Source organism: Perognathus longimembris, chromosome 1, assembly GCF_023159225.1.
Source record: "Perognathus longimembris pacificus isolate PPM17 chromosome 1, ASM2315922v1, whole genome shotgun sequence".
Classification (NCBI taxonomy): domain Eukaryota; kingdom Metazoa; phylum Chordata; class Mammalia; order Rodentia; family Heteromyidae; genus Perognathus; species Perognathus longimembris.
The window spans coordinates 54,178,760-54,200,568 of NC_063161.1; the positions used below are offsets into that span (position 1 = coordinate 54,178,760).

The 21,809-nt window shown below is 40.8% G+C and overlaps 1 protein-coding gene across 2 annotated transcripts in view; it reads left to right on the plus strand.

Moving 5' to 3' along the window:
- The first annotated feature begins 6,232 nt into the window (after nucleotides 1-6,232).
- Racgap1 (Rac GTPase activating protein 1) overlaps nucleotides 6,233-21,809 on the plus strand; it is a 30,754-nt gene continuing 15,177 nt past the window's right edge. Inside the window, exons 1-5 of one of the 2 annotated variants that reach the window (XM_048364747.1) lie at nucleotides 6,233-6,373; nucleotides 14,202-14,286; nucleotides 18,458-18,660; nucleotides 19,556-19,692; nucleotides 21,039-21,108. In XM_048364747.1, coding sequence (XP_048220704.1) covers nucleotides 14,202-14,286; nucleotides 18,458-18,660; nucleotides 19,556-19,692; nucleotides 21,039-21,108 — 495 coding nt within the window. In that variant the 5' untranslated portion in view covers nucleotides 6,233-6,373. Of the gene's footprint in view, nucleotides 6,374-14,197; nucleotides 14,287-18,457; nucleotides 18,661-19,555; nucleotides 19,693-21,038; nucleotides 21,109-21,809 lie in introns of both variants that reach the window. The other variant, XM_048364738.1, reaches the window with a different exon arrangement.

A 21,809-nucleotide genomic window follows, 5' to 3' on the forward strand; every position in this document is an offset into this window, starting at 1 on the left:
TCCTCCCAGGGCAGCCCTCCCACAAGCCAGAGCCTTTCATAGCTATTATCTGTCTGGCACTGGTGGACTAGGGACTGTTTGTCCCTAGGCGAAGGAGACTAAATTATCAGGCCATTAGTAAGTGGCAGAGCCGGGAACCGAACTCAGGTTTTCTGGCATCAGATCCTTAGCTCTTTCCTGTAGAAGAGGAGCCCCCAGGATGTCTCTTGTTACCCAGAGAACTACAGTTTGGCAAGAGAAGATACACACACACACACACACACACACACACACACACACACACACACACACACAGACGTCCTTTGCTTTGCATCGGTTAATGAAGGTTGAGTGAAATGGAAGGGATGCTTAGGAGGCACAGAGATGTAGGAGGAACAAGTCTCTCACCTCCATCCATTATTTGGGAACATGATGGGGTCAAGGGGTAGAATATGACCACTCTTCCATTAGACCCAACTTAAATAACTTTACTAGAGCTGCAAAAAAGGAGAATAAAGCAGCAAGTGAAAGATGTGGATCTCTTTAGTGATCCTGGGGCTCTTGAACTCAGTGCTTCTTGCTTGCTAAGCAGGTACTCTTACCCCAGAGCCATGCCTCAAACCTTGACTCTGGCCAGTTATTATTATTATTTTTTTTTTGCCAGTCCAGGGGCTTGAACTCAGGGCCTGAGCACTGTCCTTGGCTTATTTTTGCTCAAAGCTAGCACTCTACCTCTTGTACCACAGTGCTACTCCTAGCTTTTTCTGTTTATGTGGTTCTAAGGAATCAAACCCAGGGCTTCATGCATGCTAGGCAAGCACTCTACCACTAAGCCACTCTACCACTAAGATACGGTTTCCCTTCCTTCCTCAGTCCTCTTATGTTGAGCTTCCTGGTAGTTGGGATAACAGGCTGTGGCCACCACATCCAACCCTTCTATGAGGAGGGGTCAGTCAACCCTTTACTGTCCAGGCTGGCCACAAACCAGGATCCCAATAATCTCAGCCTCCCAGGTAGCTAGGATTACAGGCATGAGCCATCTATACCTGGCTTAAGAGGTACATTTCTTCTCCAGAATTTTATAGTTTAGTAAGGGAAGTAAGGATATTTACTGAGTGTTTACTATATGCCAGGAAATGTATTCATTATTTTACAAAGGCATTTTATTTATTCCTCTGAATAATCCAAATGAAATAAGTATTATTGTGATTTCCATTTATAGTTGTGTAAACAAAGTTGGCATGTGGAAGGCCATGTGAGAGCAACTAGAAGAACCAGGAAGAAAAAAAAAATTAGGTAACATATATATGTGGATTATGCCCTGTAATCCTAGCTACTCAAGAGGCTGAAGATCACAGTTGTTGTTTTTTTTTTTTTGCCAGTCCTGGGCCTTGAACTCAGGACCTGAGCACTGTCCCTGGCTTCTTTTTTGCTCAAGGCTAGCGCTCTGCCACTTGAGCCACAGCGCCACTTCTGGCCATTTTCTATATATAAGTGGTACTGGGGAATTGAACCCAGGGCTTCATGTATACAAGGCAAGCACTCTTGCCACTAGGCCATATTCCCAGCCCCTGAAGATCACAGCATTTGAAGCCAGCCTGGGTAGAATAATCTTTTATCTCCAACTAACCTCCAAAATGCCAAAAGTGGAGGTGTAACTCAAGTGGTGGAGTGCCATCCTTAAGCAAAAAAGTTGAGACAATTCCTAGGCCCTGAGTTCAAGCCCCAGTACTAGCACAAAAAGAAAAACAAAAACAAAGGGTGGGGGAAATGAAACATTGAGGCAGGAGTAATAGCAAAGGCATGAGGTCAGGTGTCAGAGACCTCCCTGAAGAAAGCAGTGCACATTCATACTGCCTAGAAGGGTGATTAGAACTTAGGCAGGTGAAGAGGCAGAGGGAGACAGGAGGAATGTTTGGGGGCAGATTGAACATCAAAGGAGAAGCTCTGGTGCTACTGAGAACCTGTAAATGACTGAGTCAGAAAGAGCAGGTAGAGACTGAGCAAGGGCAGGTGGGGAGAGCCTTGTTATGTAAGTAAAATATTTATGGAGGCAAGCTAGAGAAGGAAGAGGTAGGATTAGAAGTGTGTGTATGTGTGTGCGCGCGCGTGCTGGGAGTTGAACTCAGGGCCTTGAGTACTCACTTTTCTTTTTCTTCTCAAGGCTGGTACTCTATACTTGAGTCATACCTCCACTTCTGGCTTTTTGCTGGTTAAGTGAAGATAAGAGTATCATGGATTTGTATGCCTGGACTAGATTTGAACTGAGATCCTTAGATCTCAGCCTTCTGAGTAGCTAGTATTACAGGTATGAGCCACTGGCACCTGGCTTAGGACTACATTAAAAAAACAACAAACATGTAAACAGCACAAGGGAGGAGTATACAATTTCACTGGGGTTTGGATCACTGAGCCAGACTAGGGTGGCAAAAATAGATAAGTGATTGGGGTGTGAAGGAGAAAAAAACAAAACAGGACCTTCTGTTTCTCACCCCCAAGGTCCAGTTATTTAGTTTATTTTGTGCCTGTCCTAGGGCTTGAACCCAGGAAATAGGTGCTGTCCCAGGGTCTCTTGGTGTTTGTTTTTGTTTTTGTTTTGCTCAAAGCCAGCACTCTACCACTTGAGCCACGGCTCCATTTCTGGCTTTTTTTGTGGAATAATTATTGGAAATAAGAGTCTCACGAACTTTTCTTCTCAGGCTGGTTTCAAATTGTGATCCTCAGGTCTCAGCCTCCTGAGTAGCTAGGATTAGAGGTACAAACCACTGGTGCCCTGAAAGGTTGTTATTTAATAGGTAACTTTCATTTTACTCACTTGCTTCATAAAATATCTTCTATGTGTGTCCCCCTCATCCTCGCTGCTACTGGCCTAGCTTAAAAGTTTCTCCACCTTCAGATGGTTTCCTCTCCATGCCGTGCATCCCTTCTTCTTTGCCATCCCAGCAATTTCTTTTTTGCAGCACTGGGGACAGCCCAGTATTCGGGCTGTCCATTCCCAGCATTTCTTGAATGCTAGGCATGTGTTGTAGAGTTCCACCCTGACCTTATCTTAGTGTATGTTCTAAATCAGTCAAGTCGGTCCAAGCCTCACTTTTCTGACAATACAATGACTGTATTTCAAGATTAAGGCTAATCTCTATCTGATCTGGTCCCAGTCTCCTTTATGAGTTTATTCTTTCCCCTTCTCAGGTCAATGCTCCCAAGAGGCATTACATCCACTGAGCCCCCAATGTCACTTGCAAGTTGAAATGAATGTTCCTTCATAGTCCTAAGGCTTTTCCATCAACAGCGTGCTTATATATTTACAAAAACGACACTTGCTCCATTCCTCAGAGGTCACATGGTCTTTCCATTGCCAGGAATTTGCCATCCACTTCTGTCTGCAGAATTTCTATTCACACTTCAAGTCTCAGCTCAGATATCAGTCTCTAGGCTTTTGTAACACTCCTACTCCCCTGATAGGATTAATTGCTTTTTTGTCTGTGCTTCTAAGGCACTTTACACGTATCTCTGTCCTAGAATAGTACTTATTTCATTGTATTATGGATATCTAAAGAACACAGGCTAATGCAATCAACAAATGCTCCTGTCCCTGAAAGGTGGCTGGGAAGATTAAATGTGACAATATACATATGGTTGATTTTTCTTCATCCTTTTCCTAATAATACTAACAATATGTATTACATTTTGCAATCATATGCTTTAAGATACTACCTGGATTGATCTGGGAATCAACTTGTAAGATAGAAATAGTATTACTATTATTATTTATAGTTGAAGAAAGTGAAGTACATACAGTTAAAAAGAGGTAATGGTTACCCAGGGGCTGAGATATGAGAATCTCAGTTTGGAGCCAACCTGGGCAGACAAATCCTCAAGACTCTTACTTCCAATTAACTAGCAAAGAGCTGGAAGTAAAAAAGAGCTTGGCTCCACTGGTAGAGAGCCAGCCACGAGTTTGCAGGGTGTGTGTGTATGTGTGTGTGTGTGTGTGTGTGTGTGTGTGTGTGTGAAGCTGAGCAAGTTCAATCTCTAGAACTGGCAAAGAGAGAAATAAGGATAATGTAGGGTGATAGGTAGAGATTAGTGATGGAGCTCTTGGCTCTTGGGAGTTCCTTGGTTCAATTCCTAGTATCAACAGGAAGATAATGTAGCTGGTTAAGTGGTATATATGCCATGTAACAGTTCCCCATTGCTATTTGTTAAAATGGAGTCATATTTTTCTGGTTATAAAATCTGATTTCTTTTTAACTAAAGAAATAAAAATTATAAAAAAATAAAAATTATATTTATCAAGTACAACATGATGTTTTACTAGATAGATGTATCTCTCTCTCTCTACATACATCTGTATAAATTCACAGATAATGAAACATCATATGTGCATACACTCATACATACACTGTGGGAATCAAGATAATTAATATATGCATTATTTCACATTGTGGTGAGAATACTTAAGACTTACTGTTAGCATGAAGGAGATCCCAAGTTCCATCCTTAGCATTATAAAAATAGGAATTATAAATTATAGGAATATGGCCTAGTGGTAGAGTGCTTGCCTTGTATACATGAAGCCCTGGGTTCAATTTCTCAGCACCACATATGTAGAAAAACCCAGAAGGGGCACTGTGGCTCAAGTGGTAGAGTGCTAGACTTGAGCAAAAAAGAAGCCAGGGACAGTGCTCAGGCCCTGAGTTCCAAGCCCCAGCACTGGCCAAACACACACACACACCAACAAAACAAAACACCCCCCCCAACCAAAACCCTAAGGCCCCCAAACCTTAGCAGCTTTCAATATACAATACACTTATACAAATTGTAGTCACCATATTATAATAATCTAGACGTATTCCTCTAACTGAAAATTTATATTATTTGACTATAATCTCTCCAACCTGTGATCTTTCTGTTAAATCTTACTGCTTCTTGTATGCTCTAAGCAATATTCTTTCATAGTACAGTCAATTATTGTTGACTAGTATATTCAATAAGGTAAGGACTCCAAAATGGGACGGGAAGCAGAAAAGTTCAGAGTATATTGCAAAAATGAACATAGTCCTCTAATAATTGCTTCAAATATAAAATGTATTAAGTATGTGGGCCCAGATTTTTTTATTTTTGTTATTGTACAGGTGATGTGCAGAGGGATTACAGTTACATAAGTCAGGTAATGAGTACATTTCTTTTGGGAAAGTCACCCCTCTCCGTGCTCTCTCCCAGTATTGGGGGTCCAGAATTTTACAAAAAATATAAAAGCCTCTTGTAAGGTGCCAGCACAATGTGAAATTCCAAATACCATTTATTGCACGGAATTATAACACCTCTCACTTAGTATTTTTGTTTCCCTGAACTGTCTCCTCCATTTGTGGCTACTGGAAAGAAGAAACCACTTAGTTTTCATTTTTTTCTGATTCTTAGCTGAGTATTTGTTATGAATTGGCACACCACGTTTATTGACACCTGTGTGTCAATTGAAAGGCTGAATAAAGGCAGGAATGAATGGATAATGTAACTCAGGAAACATGGTTGAAATGAGAGAGAGAGAGGAGGGGGAGGGGAGGGAGGAGAGGGAGACAGGGAGAGAATAAGAGGGAGAGAGAGAATGAGAGGGGGAGAGAGAGAGGAGAGAGGGGAGGGGAGGGGGAGAGAGAGAGGAGAGGAGAGAGAGGGAGGGAGGGAGAGAGAGGAGAGAGAGAGAGGAGAGGAGAGAGAGGGAGGGAGGGAGAGAGAGAGGAGAGAGAGAGAGAGGAGAGAGGGGAGGGGAGGGGGAGAGAGAGGAGAGGAGAGAGAGGGAGGGAGGGAGAGAGAGGGGAGAGAGAGAGAGAGAGGAGAGGGAGAGGAGAGGGAGAGGGAGAGGGAGAGAGAGAGAGAGAGAGAGAGGGAGAGAGAGAGAGAGAGAGAGAGAGAGAGAGAGAGAGAGAGAGAGAGAGAGAGAGAGAGAGAGAGAGAGAGAGAGAGACTTGCCCTTAGTCAACATGGCATCCAAAATGGCTTCAGGAAAGGGCACCAGAAGTGGGGGGGGGGGGAAAAATCCTTCCGAACTCAAAACTATTGACCCTAGTCAAAATGGCTTCCTTCAGCTTCACGCAAGCGGAACGCGCATGCTCACTTTCGTCCGTCCCCGTCCTTTGGCCTGACGCATGCGCTATAGTGTGGTGGTGGTGGGGTGCTGTGTGAGTGGAATAAACTCCTCTGTGATTGGCCGGTGCCGGATTTCAAACCCGAGCGGGCGGCGCGGAGCGGCGCGGTGCGGCTCTGCCGTTGGGTGAGTCGCGTAGGCGAGTGCTTGGCCGCCCAGGTGGGACTTGGCGGACCCTGCGAAGGGAGCGCGGGGGGCTGCGAGACCTGGGGCGCCGGGCGCGGGATTGACGGAGGGGGCGCGGCCGCCGTGGTGAGTGTTGGGCCCTCCGCGGAGGTCGGGGAGGGGCGGGGGGGGGGGGGGGGAGGCCGGCCGCCGCCGTCCCCTCGCTGTGGCTTTCCGGGCTGCGGCCTGGCAAGGCCGGCTCTGCTGCTTTAATTTTCAGTTCGGCAGCGGCTTTTGAGGGAAGTTTTTGTTTTTTGATGTGCAGCTTGTATTTTTTATTTTTTATTACAGAACTGGAGCCGTTCCTCACCGGCCCCCCCAAAGTTGTTTCCACCTAAACCCAGTGTGGGTGGGGTAACCTCCACTCCCCACCCCGTTTGGGGTATTAGTAAGGGAGGAGCCCTGGGGCTTGGGGGGCCGGCGGGGGGTGTGCTGAAGGGGAGCCCCGTTTTCCTGCTGGGCCGAGGCAATGACATCTTGCCCTTCCCAACTTCATTCTGAGCCTGACTAACAGCCACAGTTTATTCTTAGCTTTTTTTTTTTCTTCCACACTTTCACGCCCAGTTCAGTTCATTAGTATCTCTCTTTGGTAGGCCAAGGGTGTGTGTAGGAACGTGGGGTGAGTGGTAAGCCCTTAAATGAAAACGGTATTCTTTTTAATATGTCGGGTATATACTTTAAAAAAAATTATTGAAGGTATTTAGGGAAGGCGCCTTCCTATAGCTTAATCATCCAACAGGTACTTTTGTGTGTGTGTGTGTGTGTGTGTGTGTGTGTGTGTGTGTGTGTGTGTGTGTCCTGCCACTTGGGCCCCAGGCGCTGTCACTGAGCTTTTTTGCTCAAGACTAACGCTTTACCACTTGAACCACATCTTCACTTCCTATTTTTAGATTAAAAAAAAAAGATTTTTCTTAGCATATGTCACAAGGGATGTGTGTCTAAGTGTGACCCATAAGTGCATCCAGTGTATTCCGACCAAAGTTGCAAATTCATCCCCTCAGCCACCCATCCCCCCCTTTCTAAAACAATTTTAGTGAATCCTCAACACCAACTTACACAGCTTGAAAAGAATGTGCAGTTTGTTTGGGATAGTAGAATTTAAAAGGATATCTGTACTGAATCTATAAACTGTTGGAGTACTCTACATAGTATAGTGCTTTTTTGTTGGGAGCGGGGAGGCAGGGTCTCTGCTATTTAGTCCAGGCTGGCCTTGAATTCTCCATGTGTCTGCTTTACTCCTGAGTAGCTGGGATTTCAGGCAAGTGCCGTTGGGCCCAGTTAGTACGGCATTTTTAGAATGTATTTTTGGCAGTCTTTATGAAGAGTTTTCACACCCTAATATGTATTGATTGGATGGGGTTGGAGGTGTGGCTCAGTGGTAGAGTGCTAGCCAATGAGTGGAAGCATCGGGTACCAAGTTCAAGTCCTGGTCTCAGACAAAAAAGAAAGAAAGAAAAGAAATATATTGATTGGAAATCTATGTAAGGAACACAGTCACCTGAAGAAAAATACTGTTTGTTACTCATTCATTAAGTGCCTAATCACTAACAAATGTCTATACTGTTTAGGCACCAGGGGCTCAGCAGTGAACAAAACCGACACAAATCTTTGCTTCCTCAGAATTTACACCATTGACAATAAATAATAAAGATAAGTGCTTTGGGGGGCAAAATTAAACTGAAAAGTGTTGCGGGGAAAGCCTCCAATTTAAAAGGATGGTAAAGAAAGACTTCTGAGAAAATGACATGAATAAAGATTTGAAAGAGGCCATCTAGGCAATTCCAGGCAGAGAGGTAACTGAAAAATGGAATAATCTAAATATCAAATGAAGAGAATGATTAAACAGTAGTTGTTCATCAGCTGTTTTGAATTTAATGAAGACATGATGGTAAAAAGCAAAGCACAAAACTATATGTAATGTGTGATTGCAACTCTGATAAATGAGTGCTCGTGGACAAAGGTTAAATATAGAGGCACGTAACAGTTGGTTAATGATGCTTTTTCTTTAATTTTTTTTCAACATAGAAATTTAGCACTATGAGGCAGCGTTTCTGCCCAATGTGTGTCATAGATAATAAGGGAGATCATTGTGGATTGAAACAAGGGCTCACTGAATTGGTAAGACTTATTTTAGACCTTGATGAATAGAACAGTTAAGACAGAGTTCACAGGGAAAAAATTAGTAAGCTGAGTAATAATTTTTATAAAAAATAATTTCTCAGTTCTTATTTCTTCATGTTGGGTTGAAGATATTGTTTACTCATTCTGCAGTTAATTTGCTCACATGAACAATGTTTTGTTTTGTTTTTTGTTGTTTTTTATTTGTTTTGTTTTTTTTTTTTTTGGCCAGTCCTGGGCCTTGGACTCAGGGCCTGAGCACTGTCCCTGGCTTCTTCCCGCTCAAGGCTGCGCACTCCGCCACCTGAGCCACAGCGCCGCCTCTGGCCGCTTTCTCTATATGTGGTGCTGGGGAATCGAACCCAGGGCCTCGTGTATCCGAGGCAGGCACTCTTGCCACTAGGCTATATCCCCAGCCCTTTTTGTTGTTTTTTAGGGGTGGGCTGGGAACTGGGAATTTGGCTCAGTTGTAGAATGCTTGACTACCATATACAAGGCTCTGAGTTCGATCCCTAACACTCTAAAAACGGACGCAAATTCGTTGTCATAATAGTATTTTTCTTCCTGCCACTTGGATTTGATACAGACATTTGGGAAAAAGAATTGTTCTGAAATGCTTCCTACTTACATGAAAGAATCTTAGCATTGAGATTGTTTTTGGGAATAAAAGGTTTTCCTTGGCAGCAGAAAACCTATATTGTTAATTTCTTGGGATTCTCCAGATCAGCAATGTTTTGGGTGTTTTTTTTTATTAAGACACATCAATGAAAAACTCAGGCAGTCTTCTGTTGCTTTGTTTTACAATATTTAACACCTTTTATGTATCTAAGAAATGATATATAGGTTTCATAATAATGTTGATTGTAATAGAAAGTAGAAGAGTATACAGACTTTTCCCAGGATACTCTGCAGTCTGCAATAGTCTGTTATTCTGAAGAACTGTCTGTCTTCTTCACTGGGTGATTGAAATTAAATTGGGGGCTCAAAGCAATCAAGGCAAGCTGAGACTCTACCTTGGTGTTGCCAAATTGCTCCCTTAGGGATACTCACAGATTGGGAATCTGTATGTAGTGACTTCTCCACTTCTGGGGCTTCCTATCAATAATAGCTGAGATTCTCCAGCACCTTTTTGTTTTAAGTGCTCACAAACTGATTTCCTTGCCACACACAGGGGTCGTTTCAGCTTTCCCGAAAGGCAGCAGCCTCTTTTGCGGAAAGTAACAGCTGTTTTACAGCTGCAAAGCAATGCACTGCAAGATGACTTTGTTTTTTGTTTCCTTCCACATTAGTGTATCTTCTAGCTATGGAGCTAAATAATAAAGGGAGAGGAAATAAACTTAAGGGTGAAAATGTGACCCAGCAGGAAAATTAAAACCATTTTCAATTGACATTGAATAGGATGAGTAAATTTTAGCTTTTTGAGTTACAATTTGGCTGAGATATCAAGAGTCGGTAGTGATGCAGAAAGATATTTTTGTCACCTATAAATAATTCCTTAGAGTCACTTCTGTAGGATGTTAATAAAAATATATTGTTCCCCAGCCTGTAAAGAGAAGAGGATTATAGTTTGCTACTGTAATTTTTTCATTACCCAAAGTAAACCTATATTAGAGGAAAAAGAAGCTCTCTTCAGTAGCATTAAGCTTTTCTAGACCAGCTTGCTTAAGTTTCTTCACCTGGTCAAATTTTGTTTTCTTCTTGATTCTTTTTGGTCTAGGTTCTATTTACAGTCTGCTTTTATAAACTTCATTCTTTGTGTAACATGATTTGGGAGAGGCATTGGATAATGTAACAAACATGACATAGTATGTTATTTTATTTTATTTTTAAATTTTATTTCTTTTGTACAGAGGAGTTCACATTTCATAAGTCAGGTAATGAGTACATTTTTTTTTGCCAGTCCTAGGCCTTGGACTCAGTGCCTGGGCACTGTCCCTGGCTTCTTTTTGCTCAAGGCTAGCACTCAGTCACTGGAGCCACATCGCCACTTCCAGTCATTTTCTATATATGTGGTGCTGAGGAATCGAACCCAGGACTGGCAAAGTCTCATGGACTTTCCTGCCCCACCTGGCTTCAAACCACAGTCCTGAGATCTTAGCCTCCTGAGTAGCTAGGATTACATACAGGTGTGAGCCTCAAGCTCCCACTCATACATAGTTTTATATATAATACCTTGTATTTTGATAGTAAGAGCCAACTTATGCATTGTAAAGTTTTTTCTATGTTAAGTTTTTCTATGAAGTGTAGCATAAGTATTATTGTTTGTACTTTGTAAATGAGTCTCAGAATTTAAGTAATTACCAACATTTTACTAGTACATAGACGAGTTAAAGCTTTAATTTAGGACTTTTGCCCTATCCCTCTTTAATTGTTCTTTTTGTTCTGCTCTATATTAAGTAATGTTGAGGTCGAATGGAAACCCTTTTGACAGAAGTATTAATGACAGTGTGTGTATTCTTTGACATTTATTTATTATCTGTTTGTTTTGTATTATATTTTAAATTCTGAATGTTTGTGTGTGTAACATAGCAGTGCCAAATACAAGATTTCTCCTCTCAAGTTTACAGTCTGCCTGGGACACAAATGTCAGGTGATGAGGGAAAAATAGAAATTGATAATCAGACTTTTGTAAAACTATGAACTTGGAGACCATGATGATCTGTCAGAATTAAGGACTGCCTCTTTGTATACAGTAGAGTATGAGGAGGTTACTTAACTAAGTACCTCCTGGCTACGATACTAGGCATCACCGGAGGAGAACAATGCAGATTACCCTTTGTTGTATGTATAGTGGTTACTCTGGTGAGATGTCTCTATGTAGGTTGTCTGCATGCTCAGTTGTTCAGCCGTGAGATGTGTTCAAGAGCCTGTCTTATTTCAGAGAGTAATATGCATAGATAAGGATAATAATGGATTAAAGGAATGTGAGAACAATGGGAAGATTTTCTTTAAAGGGGAAAGTTTCAGTCCGTTCCTGCTGCTAAAACAAAATATCTTAGCCTAAGTAATTTGGAAATAAGGGACATTTATTCTTCACAGTCTGGAAATCCAAGATAATGCTGCTAGCAGAGTCTTTGTCTGGTCAGGGCCTGTTTTCTACTTCTAAGATAGGGCATTCTTGCCGTGTCCTCACATGGTAGAAGGGCAAAAAGATTCCTTCAAACCCTTTTATAAGGGCTATAAGGGCATATATTCCATTTCATATCCTGATCACTTTTTTTGTTTTGTTTGGGATTGGTTTGGTTTCCATACTGGGGCTTGAACTCAGGGCCTTATGGCCTTCGTTGGCCTTTTAATTCCAGGCTGGTGCTGTATGTCTTGAGACAGTCCTTCTGGCTTTTTGGTGGTTAATTCAAAATAAGTCTCATGGGCTTTCCTGCCTGGTCTGCCTTGGAACCTCAATCCTCAGATTTCAGCCTCTTGAGTGAGTAATTAGGGTTATAGACATGAGCTACCAGCACCTAGCCTACTGTACTGCTGCATTGGGAATTAAGTTTTGGGGCTTGGACTCAGGGCCTGAGCACTGTCCCTGGCTTCGTTTTGCTCAAGGCTAGCACTCTGCCACTTGAGCCACAGCGTCACTTCTGGCCTTTTCTATATATGTGGTGCTGAGGAATCGAACCCTGGGCTTCATGTATACGAGGCAAGCACTCTTGCCACTAGGCCATATTCTCAGCCCAGGAATTAAGTTTTAACAAGAACTTTGGAGGGACACAAACATTCAAATCATAGAAGAAATCAAGAGTCAGTATGTCTAAAGTGATAACGTGCTTACCTAGCAAGCTCAAGGCCCTGAGTTTAAAACTTCAGTGTTACACACACTCATGCACACACACATGCACACACAGAGTCAGGTCTCATTGTCATTTAAGACACAAACCTTTGGGGGAAAAAATTAAGAACTGGGTGCTGGTGGCTCATGCCTGTAATCCTAATTGGAGATAGAATTGCACAGATTTTTCTGTCCCTGCTAGCTTTGAACTGAGGTCTTCCAGGTCTCTGAGTAGCTAGGGTTACAGACATGAACCACTGACACTTGACACTTTTCTGTACTCCCGGACATAAGTTTTCTACTGCTCTAATGCTGCAGATATACAGATGATATTGAATTGAGAGAAATCAATGCTCAGATTGAAAGTACTTATTCGGACCTTATGTTTTTACTGGGAGTCAAAAGATATTGTCATCTGAATCAACTGTTGAATATCCTTCCCTCCTTCTGTACTGTGGTACTTGAGTATGTTTAGTTTTGTTAAGTCCATAGGTATCTTTCCATGACTTCCAGATCTCTTCCTGTCAGTTTTAGTGTTATTCTTTTGGTTTTGTTCTTAGTTTAGTAAAAGACCTTTGTAATAAATTTGTTGGTCTGGTTGCTTAGCAGCTTGCTATGATTATGTTGCTTGGAACAGATACATTGCCATTTGAAGATCTTAGTTTCTGGCCCAGAATCAGGTATATATCTCATCCAATTGAAGGCTTTTGCTATTACAATTGTCACAAGTACAAATGAATATTTTTGCATCATTTAGTAGAGAATATCTTTGTAGTCATATATTCCTTTGTCCTTTGTATTTTTTCCTTTGTTGCCATCACAACTTATCGTACACTCTTAAAAACATTGAAAAATCACAAAACATTCATAAGAGAGTTCTGAAATTTTTATTTAGAGACATGAAATAACCACCAGGAGTAGAATGTTGAGAGGTAGATAGAGAAATATAGGAACAATACTTTAATGGTATTTCTAAAGACATTTTATTTTCAAGTGAAATTTGAGTTTATTTCATTTCCTTGATAATTTTCATAACATCCCATGAATGTCTTCCTAACTGTTAAATGAAGATCTTATTTCCTCAAGGTATTTCCAGTTAAAGACTATTTGAAATAGAACTGCCTGTAGTGATTGCATTTTTAATGTAATAGCCATAGGTCTTTGAAGGGAAGCACAAAGCCTGAAATTCACTATACAGAACATGCCAGTAAATGATTTTTCCTTTGCCCTTCTAACTGTGAAGGTGGTATATTGTCTCTCTGATGCCAGAATATGGTAAAACATAATCCTTTGCCTATTCTTGGTATAAATTTAGACATAGTCCTGCAAGCAGTCCAGCAGGGAACCCTGTAATACAGAAATAATTCTTGTGCTGCTGAGCTGGTGATTTCCTCATTTAATTGGTGATGTGATGTCATCTGTGTCATTGATAGGAAATCTGCTGACCATGTCCTGCTTTCTAAAAGACAGTTTCAACAGGGCATTAGCTAAAAATGAAATTAAAGATAAACCCACATTAAGTTACATTGTAGATTTCAAAGTCCATAAGGAATTAAAATAGCAGAAGTGTTATACTAATCAGGCTTGACTTGAACCACATTTTGTAGTCACCTTGTAATCAACTGACTGACAGGCTCATTCCTAATTGCCTTCTTGTCAGCACCAGGGTAATTGTGGGTGGAGGTGGGAAGAGAAGTAGACAGAAGGTAGATATTATCTTCAACATTCCAACTTTGGTTTTAACTGTTTATTTTTTGTATTTTCCTTTTGGGCATTGGGGGTCGAACCCAGAACATTGCACTTGCTAGGCAAGTGCTTGCCACTGAGCTACACCCCAGCCCCCAATTTTGTTTTTATATTGAGGATCACACAAAACATCAATTGTTGGCTTGAGATTCTTATAATGGTAGCTGCAAATGGAAGAGTCCAGATGTTGGTCACTGATGACTATATGTTTGCTACTGCATCTTTTGTCAGGGCGAGAAGGCAGGACCCCTAATGTGTATTTGATTTCTTGGCAGAAAGATGGATACTACAATGCTGAATTTGCGGAATCTGTTTGAGCAGCTTGTGCGCCGGGTGGAAATTCTCAGTGAAGGAAATGAACTTCGTAAGTCATTCTGAGATGGTCTGTGCAAAAAGAAAAAGCAGACTTCACATTTGGGCTTTCTATAAAATGGAAATGTTTCAGCCTTAAAGTTGCTTTTCATTCATGTTACCTAAAAAGAATGCAGTGGTCACTTACCCATAATCAAAGATTAATGGGAATCATTCTTAAACATCTCTAAAATTATTTCTGTAGTTGCCCTGAAATGGATTTTACCCAGATGTTTTTCATTATTAATGTTATCTTTTCACTCAGCAGTTGACATTAGTTGGCATTTTCGTATTTGTACCATGAACTAGGTAAAATACGAATTTCCAAGGATGTTGTTTTTTTCTTCCTAGTAATTGTCCTTTTTTTTTTGGTGCTACTACTGGGGCTTGAACTCAGGGCCTGTACATTGTACCTTAGTTTTTTTCCTCCTCCAGGCTTAGTTTTTTCCTACCACTTGAGTTATAGCTCTGCTTTCCAGTTTTTTGCTTTTTTTGTTGTTTGTTTTTCTTTTGTTGTTTTTTTTTTTTGTTTGGGATTCTGGGGCTTGAAATTAGGGCTTTTTCTTGCTTAAGGCTGGTGTTCTACCACCTGAGCTTCAGCGCTACTTCCAGATTTTTTATTATTTTAATTGTGGTTGGTCCTGGGGCTTGAAATCAGGCCTGAGCTGCTTTGCTCAAAGCTAGGGTTCTACTACTTGAGCTACAGCTCCACTTCTAGCTTTTATTTTGGTAGTTATTTGGAGATAAATCTCATAGTCTGTGATCCTCAGATCTCAGCCCCCTATTATTAGGTAGGATTAAACAAGCATGAAGTCACTGGCACCTAGCTTGTTGCCTTTATTCTTTTTTTTTTTTTTTGCCAGTCCTGGGCCACGAACTCAGGGCCTGAGCACTGTCCCTGGCTTCTTTTTGCTCAAGGCTAGCACTCTGCCACTTGAGCCATAGCGCCACCGTTTTCTATATATGTGGTGCTGAGGAATTGAACCCAGGGCTTCATGTATTTGAGGCAAGCACTCTTGCCACTAGGCCATATTCCCAGCCCCTGCCTTTATTCTTTATCCCAGACTTTTGGTGTCTATGAAACATAGCTAAGGAGGGAAAACAGTCTTTCTTTTCAAAAAGGGATTGGCATATACTTTTACCAACTTTTGTACATTAGATTCATGGGTAATGATAAAGGAGAGGGTTGGGGAGGAAAAGGAACAATCCGGGAAATCAATTAGAAAAGAAAGTGGGACTGATAGCACTGATGTATATGGTCTAAGAGAATTATTTTATGCCAGCTTCTCTTTGTGTTGCCATTTCTCTTCTATTTCAGATTTTCAGTAATAACCAATTTAGTATGTGTTGCTCTCAAATCAGCCTTACTGGCATAAAAGTAATGCTAGAACTGTGTCCTGAGCTCTTCTTTACCTTCATAGTACTTAATATGGCATCTTGCTTATACCATTCAGTATTTTCTTTAAATTGATTGATGCTTTTAATAGCTCTTATCCACTTACAGGCCTTTCAGAACAATATTCTATTTTCTCTCCCTAATAGCTGCTGCATGACCCTGTCATCTGGTACTAGCTCAGTAACCACAATGGCATACTAATCAGGCTTCCCTTTGAGGTCACATCATCTCAGAAAATGGATTACTTTGGAGTCTAGTGGGAAAGATAGGGAATAAGAAATCTTAAGACACAGGTTCATTTAACAAATATTTTGTGAGGGCCTATCAAAGCTTCTAGTACATGTTGAGTTTGAGGAAAAGGGACAACTAAATGGCTTCTTGAAAGAAAGTAAGATTTGAGTTGAATCTTAGATATAGGGTCAGATCTCAATAGGCAGAGATGAAAGAGGTCAGGCAACAGCTTTAGAGTATGCAACACAGGTGAGGGGAGACAGTGGGGGGTGGAGGGTAGGGATGATCAGCACTCTGCTTTGGGAAAATTTTATCTGGCAGAAGTAAAGGTTGCAGTAGAGATGGAGGATGGGAGTCTGACTAGGAAGGAGATGGTTGCCATAGCTCAGGAAAAAAAGAAATAAGAGGAATCCCATTCCTGGGTGGAGTGGTGTTTGTGAGTTGGAAACACGGAGCAAATGGTAGAAGAGATTGTATTGATAAGACCTCTAGGAGGATATAAGGGTGTGGAGCCCAAGGGAAGAATCCCAGGTTTAGAATCCCAGTAGCTAGTGTTGGCATTTAACTTGTTTCTCTGTTTTTCCATCTGTGAAATAGGAATTTAAGCATTTCATCTCTTGTCTGTGACTGCTGTGAGGATTTGGGGATATACTGAGGTACTAGTTGTGAAAATACTTTGGGAAGTAATGCTGTGAAGCCAAACAAAACTCCTAAACAGCCCCCCCCCCAAAAAAAACACCCATCTGGCTTCTTATTTATTTCAACAACCCCCCGCCCCCCCCAAAAAAAACACACCAAAAAACAAGATATGTAGTTTCCTATTGATTTCTGTTTTGCAATAGAGATTTTGCCCCACCAGTTTCTGGTGGTTAATTGGAGAGTCTCACAGACTTTCCTGCCTGGCTGGCTTCAAACTTCAATCCTTAGATCTCAGCCTCCTGAGTAGTTATTACAGGCGTGAACCACCAGTGCCTGGTCTCCTCTCTAAATTTCTGACTTTGGAATTAGGTCATTCAGTACTCTAGAATCTTCTGTGCATCCACTCAGTATTTGTCATTTTCTCAAATTCTAGGACTGCCTCTTCCACATATCCCTTAAATTCTCATTCTTGCCTTTTGTCACAACTGCCTTTTGTTTAGTTTTAAGGTGTTTTTTTTTTGTTGTTGTTGTTCTTGCCAGTCCTGGGGTTTGTACTCAGGGCCTGAGCACTGTTCCTGGCTTCTTTTTGCTCAAGGTTAGCACTCTGCCACTTGAGCCATAGTACCCACTTTTTCTGTTTATGTGGTGCTGAGGAATAGAACCGAGGGCTTCATGCATGTTAGACAATTACTCTACCACTAAGCCACATTCCCAGCCCTAGTTTTAAGTTTTTAAGTCCAAGGTTAAAGGAAGATGAGAATGCAAGTAGCTAAATAAAATTACTTTAATTAGTAGCTTAAGTATTTTGTTATGTTTTTCCCAGTCCACATTTTTAATCTATTTTTTTAGTTAGAAGCTGTCCGAACTTTTAAAAATAGTGATGAATAAGTATGAATTAGGAACAGGCATAACAATATTTAGCAAGTTCCTGTTGTATATTTGTGACATAGTAGGCTTGTGCTACACTATGTATAATGCCCTTACCACCTAAGAACCTTCTTTGTGTGAATATGGCCTAGTTTCAGCTATAAACTGGGTTAGTGTGATCAGCATCAGATATGCACCTTGGACCGTTCCTTCATTATGGTAGAGAGTGTGAATGGGTGCTTAGAGATAGACTGAGGTTAACTAGAAAATTGTAAGGCACTTTTGCAAGTATATTGTAGAACAGTCTTCCCCATTATCAGGTGATAAGAATGAATGCCATCAAGGTTATCTTGCTATGAGGTTCTGCTTGGGAAGTGACGCCATCCTTGCAGACATTTGAAGAGTCCACATTCTTCTATCAGTGACTTTCCAAGAGCTGGTGTGATCTCTCTGGCTTTTCCAAGTGGAATGTTTACATACCCTTCAGGGCAGTGTTAAACAGCAAAAGCAAATTGGCTCTTTACTTTCAAATCAATATTTGTATAATTATGTAGCTGAATGAAATTGCAGGTCTAGACATCTGTAATATTAATCTACATCTACTGGAGCATATTACAGCAGTTACATTTGAATTTGCTGCTTAACATCCCTGGTGCAGCAATGTGTGACTGTAAAGGAGACTGTTTTTTGTTTTATAGCTGTAACTGTCCTGGTGTGTGACAGCTGCCCCAAAGGTATCCCCCTTTGATTGCCTTCTGTTCAGGAGCTTTCAGTGTTAGTGTTACATCTGGAGCCAGGTGACTAATGAGTTACATATTCCATAGCAGATGCCACTGGCTAAGCTAGAAGTATGTGGCCTATTGAATCAGGAATTGCTCCCCACAAAGCTCTTGTCTAGAGTGACAGATATATCTAAGATCTGCTTCTGGTTATTTTCAGTTGGGCTTGCCTATAGTTGAGCTGGTCCCTTAATTATGTATTTGGAGCCATTTATTTGAGGATTTGTACTCTGTTTGATACTTGAATTACTAAAATTTTCACCTTTCCTCAGAATTCATCCAGTTGGCAAAAGACTTTGAGGATTTCCGTAAGAAGTGGCAGAGAACAGACCACGAGCTGGGGAAATACAAGGATCTTTTGATGAAAGCGGAATCTGAACGTAGCGCTCTTGATGTTAAGCTGAAGCACGCACGTAATCAAGTGGAGCTAGAGATCAAACGGAGACAACGAGCTGAGGCTGACTGTGAGAAGCTGGTCTGTATTGTTTTGTATATAAGAACAATGGCTATATAGTCATAAAATTTTGTAGTGTTATACAATAACATAAAAACGACTGATATTTCCTCTTGAGACATATACCCCATTTTTCATCCTCATGAAAGAACTGAAAGCAACATATCCTTTGACATCTTGCCCATGATTAGAGTTAAAACTAGCTTATGACTCCTCTTCATAGTTAGAAATTAAAATGCTACTCAAAGTATCTTCATCTGTACACAACTAGCTGTTCCTCCACATTGATAGAGGCAAGGCAGTTCTAACCCGTCCCTTTATCACTGCTCTCTATTTCAGGGTAAAGAGCTAGATGTACTCAACCAGTTGAGTAATGTGACTGACTTATAGCACTATCATTTTGATGTGCCAGACTGGGCCAGAAAGCCTTTATTACCAGGGGCTAATCCATCTTAGTTCAGTGTTGGATGCCTTAGTAAGCTCAAATTGTTGGATTCTTTTGTATTACAGTTCTATACCTATTTTAGTGTGTTTTGCTCCACCATTTACAAAGGTTGGTGACTGCTTTGATCTGTGGAAGAATCCAATAATTGACTTGATAAAATGACAAAGTATTTTTGCTATGTGGAATCTATTTTAGAACTCAAATTTTGCATTACTCTCTTCTTGGATTAGCAGTTTGATCTAAAAGTCTTGTAGCAGAACCCCACTATTCTAGCTACAGTTCATTTTACCAGTCAGAAATCAGAGCTACAATCTGGGCTTGATGTGAATTAATATGCTGTTGGTGTAGCTGCCTTCCTGAAGTCCCATTTGCATAATGCTGTATTTTAATGTCTTCTGCCTGTCCCATAAATTTGAGGTGAAGCTTTCTCCCCTGGCTAGTTATGATGTTTTACTCTGCTTTGGTCTGAAGGAACGACAAATTCAGCTGATTCGAGAGATGCTCATGTGTGACACATCTGGCAGCATTCAACTAAGCGAGGAGCAAAAATCAGCTCTGGCTTTTCTCAATAAAGGCCAGCCATCCAGCGGCAATGCTGGCAACAAAAGGTGGGGGAACTGCATCTGTTGTTATCTGATCATGAGCAACACAGCTGTTAGAAGTTCCTGTTATCTGAACTCTTCAATATACTGCTTCTGTAATGTGTGCTGAAGAAAGCAGAACAAGACTTTGGGGGAAGGGTATTGCGAAATTAAGGCCCTCCCTTTTTTTTTTCTTCTTTTATTATTATTTTATCTATTCATTTGTGCCTTTCCTGGGTCTTAAACCCAGGGCCTAGGTTTTGTCCCTGAGTTGCTTATTTTTTTTAACCTCAAAACTAATATGCCACTACTTGAGCCACAGCTCTACTTCCAGCATTTTTTTAAGGCAGTTAATTGGAGATAAAAGGCTAAAGGCCTTTTTTTTTTTTTTTTTGCCCGGGCTGGCTTCAGTGATTCTCAGTTCTCAGTCTCCTGAGTAGCTAGGATTACGGGCATGGGATACTGGCCCCGAGCGCATTCTTTCCTTATTTTTTTATAAATCTCTCCTCAAGATGTTGTTTCACCACGGGTAAAATTTTGGTGTTGATGTTAAATTACACATAAATAATGAATCCTGTACATTGCCAAGAAATACATTGCTAAAGGTGAAAGTGACAGTTCAGCAATACTTTCAATGTTTGCTCTCCAGAGAGCTCTTGTAGCTTTTCTGGTTTAGAAAGGCTGCTCTGAGCCAAGACTAGACAATAATTTTGGTTCCATACTAACTATTTAAAATAGTCTTAGTGGGGGGAGGGGAAATGAGGGAGGAGGTACAAACAGTACAAGAATTGTATCCAATGCCTAACGTATGAAACTGTAACCTCTCTGTACATCAGTTTGACAATAGAAATTAAAAAAAAAATAGTCTTAGCTAGGCTTTGACTTTAGCACTCCCAATACAATAAGTAGGGAAAGGTCAGCACTCTTACAGCTATTTGTTTTGTTGCCTGGTTGTTTTATGGGGTATCTTTATAACTAAGAAGATGTACAGGCTTAATTTCTTGCCAAAGCTGGGTAATCCTCTCTTGCAGAAAGCAGCCACAATTGGGAATCAAATTAAAACTCACTCTTCTGCCTTGTGAATTTTTAGTAGCCTGTAGTACAAACTCAGCAGGGAGTAACACCTATAGCTCTGGCTGTAATTTTGAGTTGGTATTATGAGCCCTTTGTTGAAAAAGCAACTGTGCTGCACCTGGCCTTATCCACATACTTCTCATAAAAAGCAGCCCACCACAGCTAGGTTTGAACTTGGAAGTTGTCACCATAGAGAAGATAATTGCTATGATCTTGCTCATGTTACCTGACCAGTGGGATTCTTGGGGTGTTTTGGTGGCTTATAGTTTTGCGTCTAACATTGTATTTTGTCCATCTAGACTATCAACCATTGATGAATCTGGTTCCATTTTATCAGATATCAGCTTTGACAAGACTGATGAATCACTGGTAATAAAATTTGATCTTTGAGACTTATCTGTTGGCCCTATTCTCTCCTCTGGCCACCCTTTACTATTATTTGTTGATATGTTATAGAGTCTGGGCTAGCAATTTAAAATGTGAATCACACAAGCTTTAGTTTCTAGATGTCAGAATGTAGAATTCAGGACTTGCATGAGGTTAAGTTTACTGAAAGGCTCTCTGTGAGCTGCATGTACTAATTGATTGTATCTTGACTTATTAAAGCCCTAGCCAGCCATAAAAAAATTAGCAAGGCTATATGCAGGCAAAGGTTATTTGCTGCTCTTGGAGTGAATAGACTTGTGCCTTACTTTTGTATCAGTTTGGATCTTAAGAAAATCTTACCCATACTTCATAATTACAAGGAAACTAAGGGACTCCAGGACTCCAATCAGAAAGATGTGATGAGAATTTTTAGACTATGAATAATGCTTTGATTAATGGCAATTAACATTGCTAAACTCTTTGCTACCTTTTCTGGAGTAGCACCCCCTCATCTCATGATGGTATTTCTTCATAAAGTTATCTCCTGATAATTATGATATTTAGGAGACTGAAATTTATTGATTTGTGTTTTCTGTTGCTGGCTGTTCCTAGCAAACAAATCATAAGAAGTTATTGGTGGCTGTTTTTCTGACATAGTGAAACAAGTAACAATTACTTATTACTTAGTTAAGATTTTATTTCCT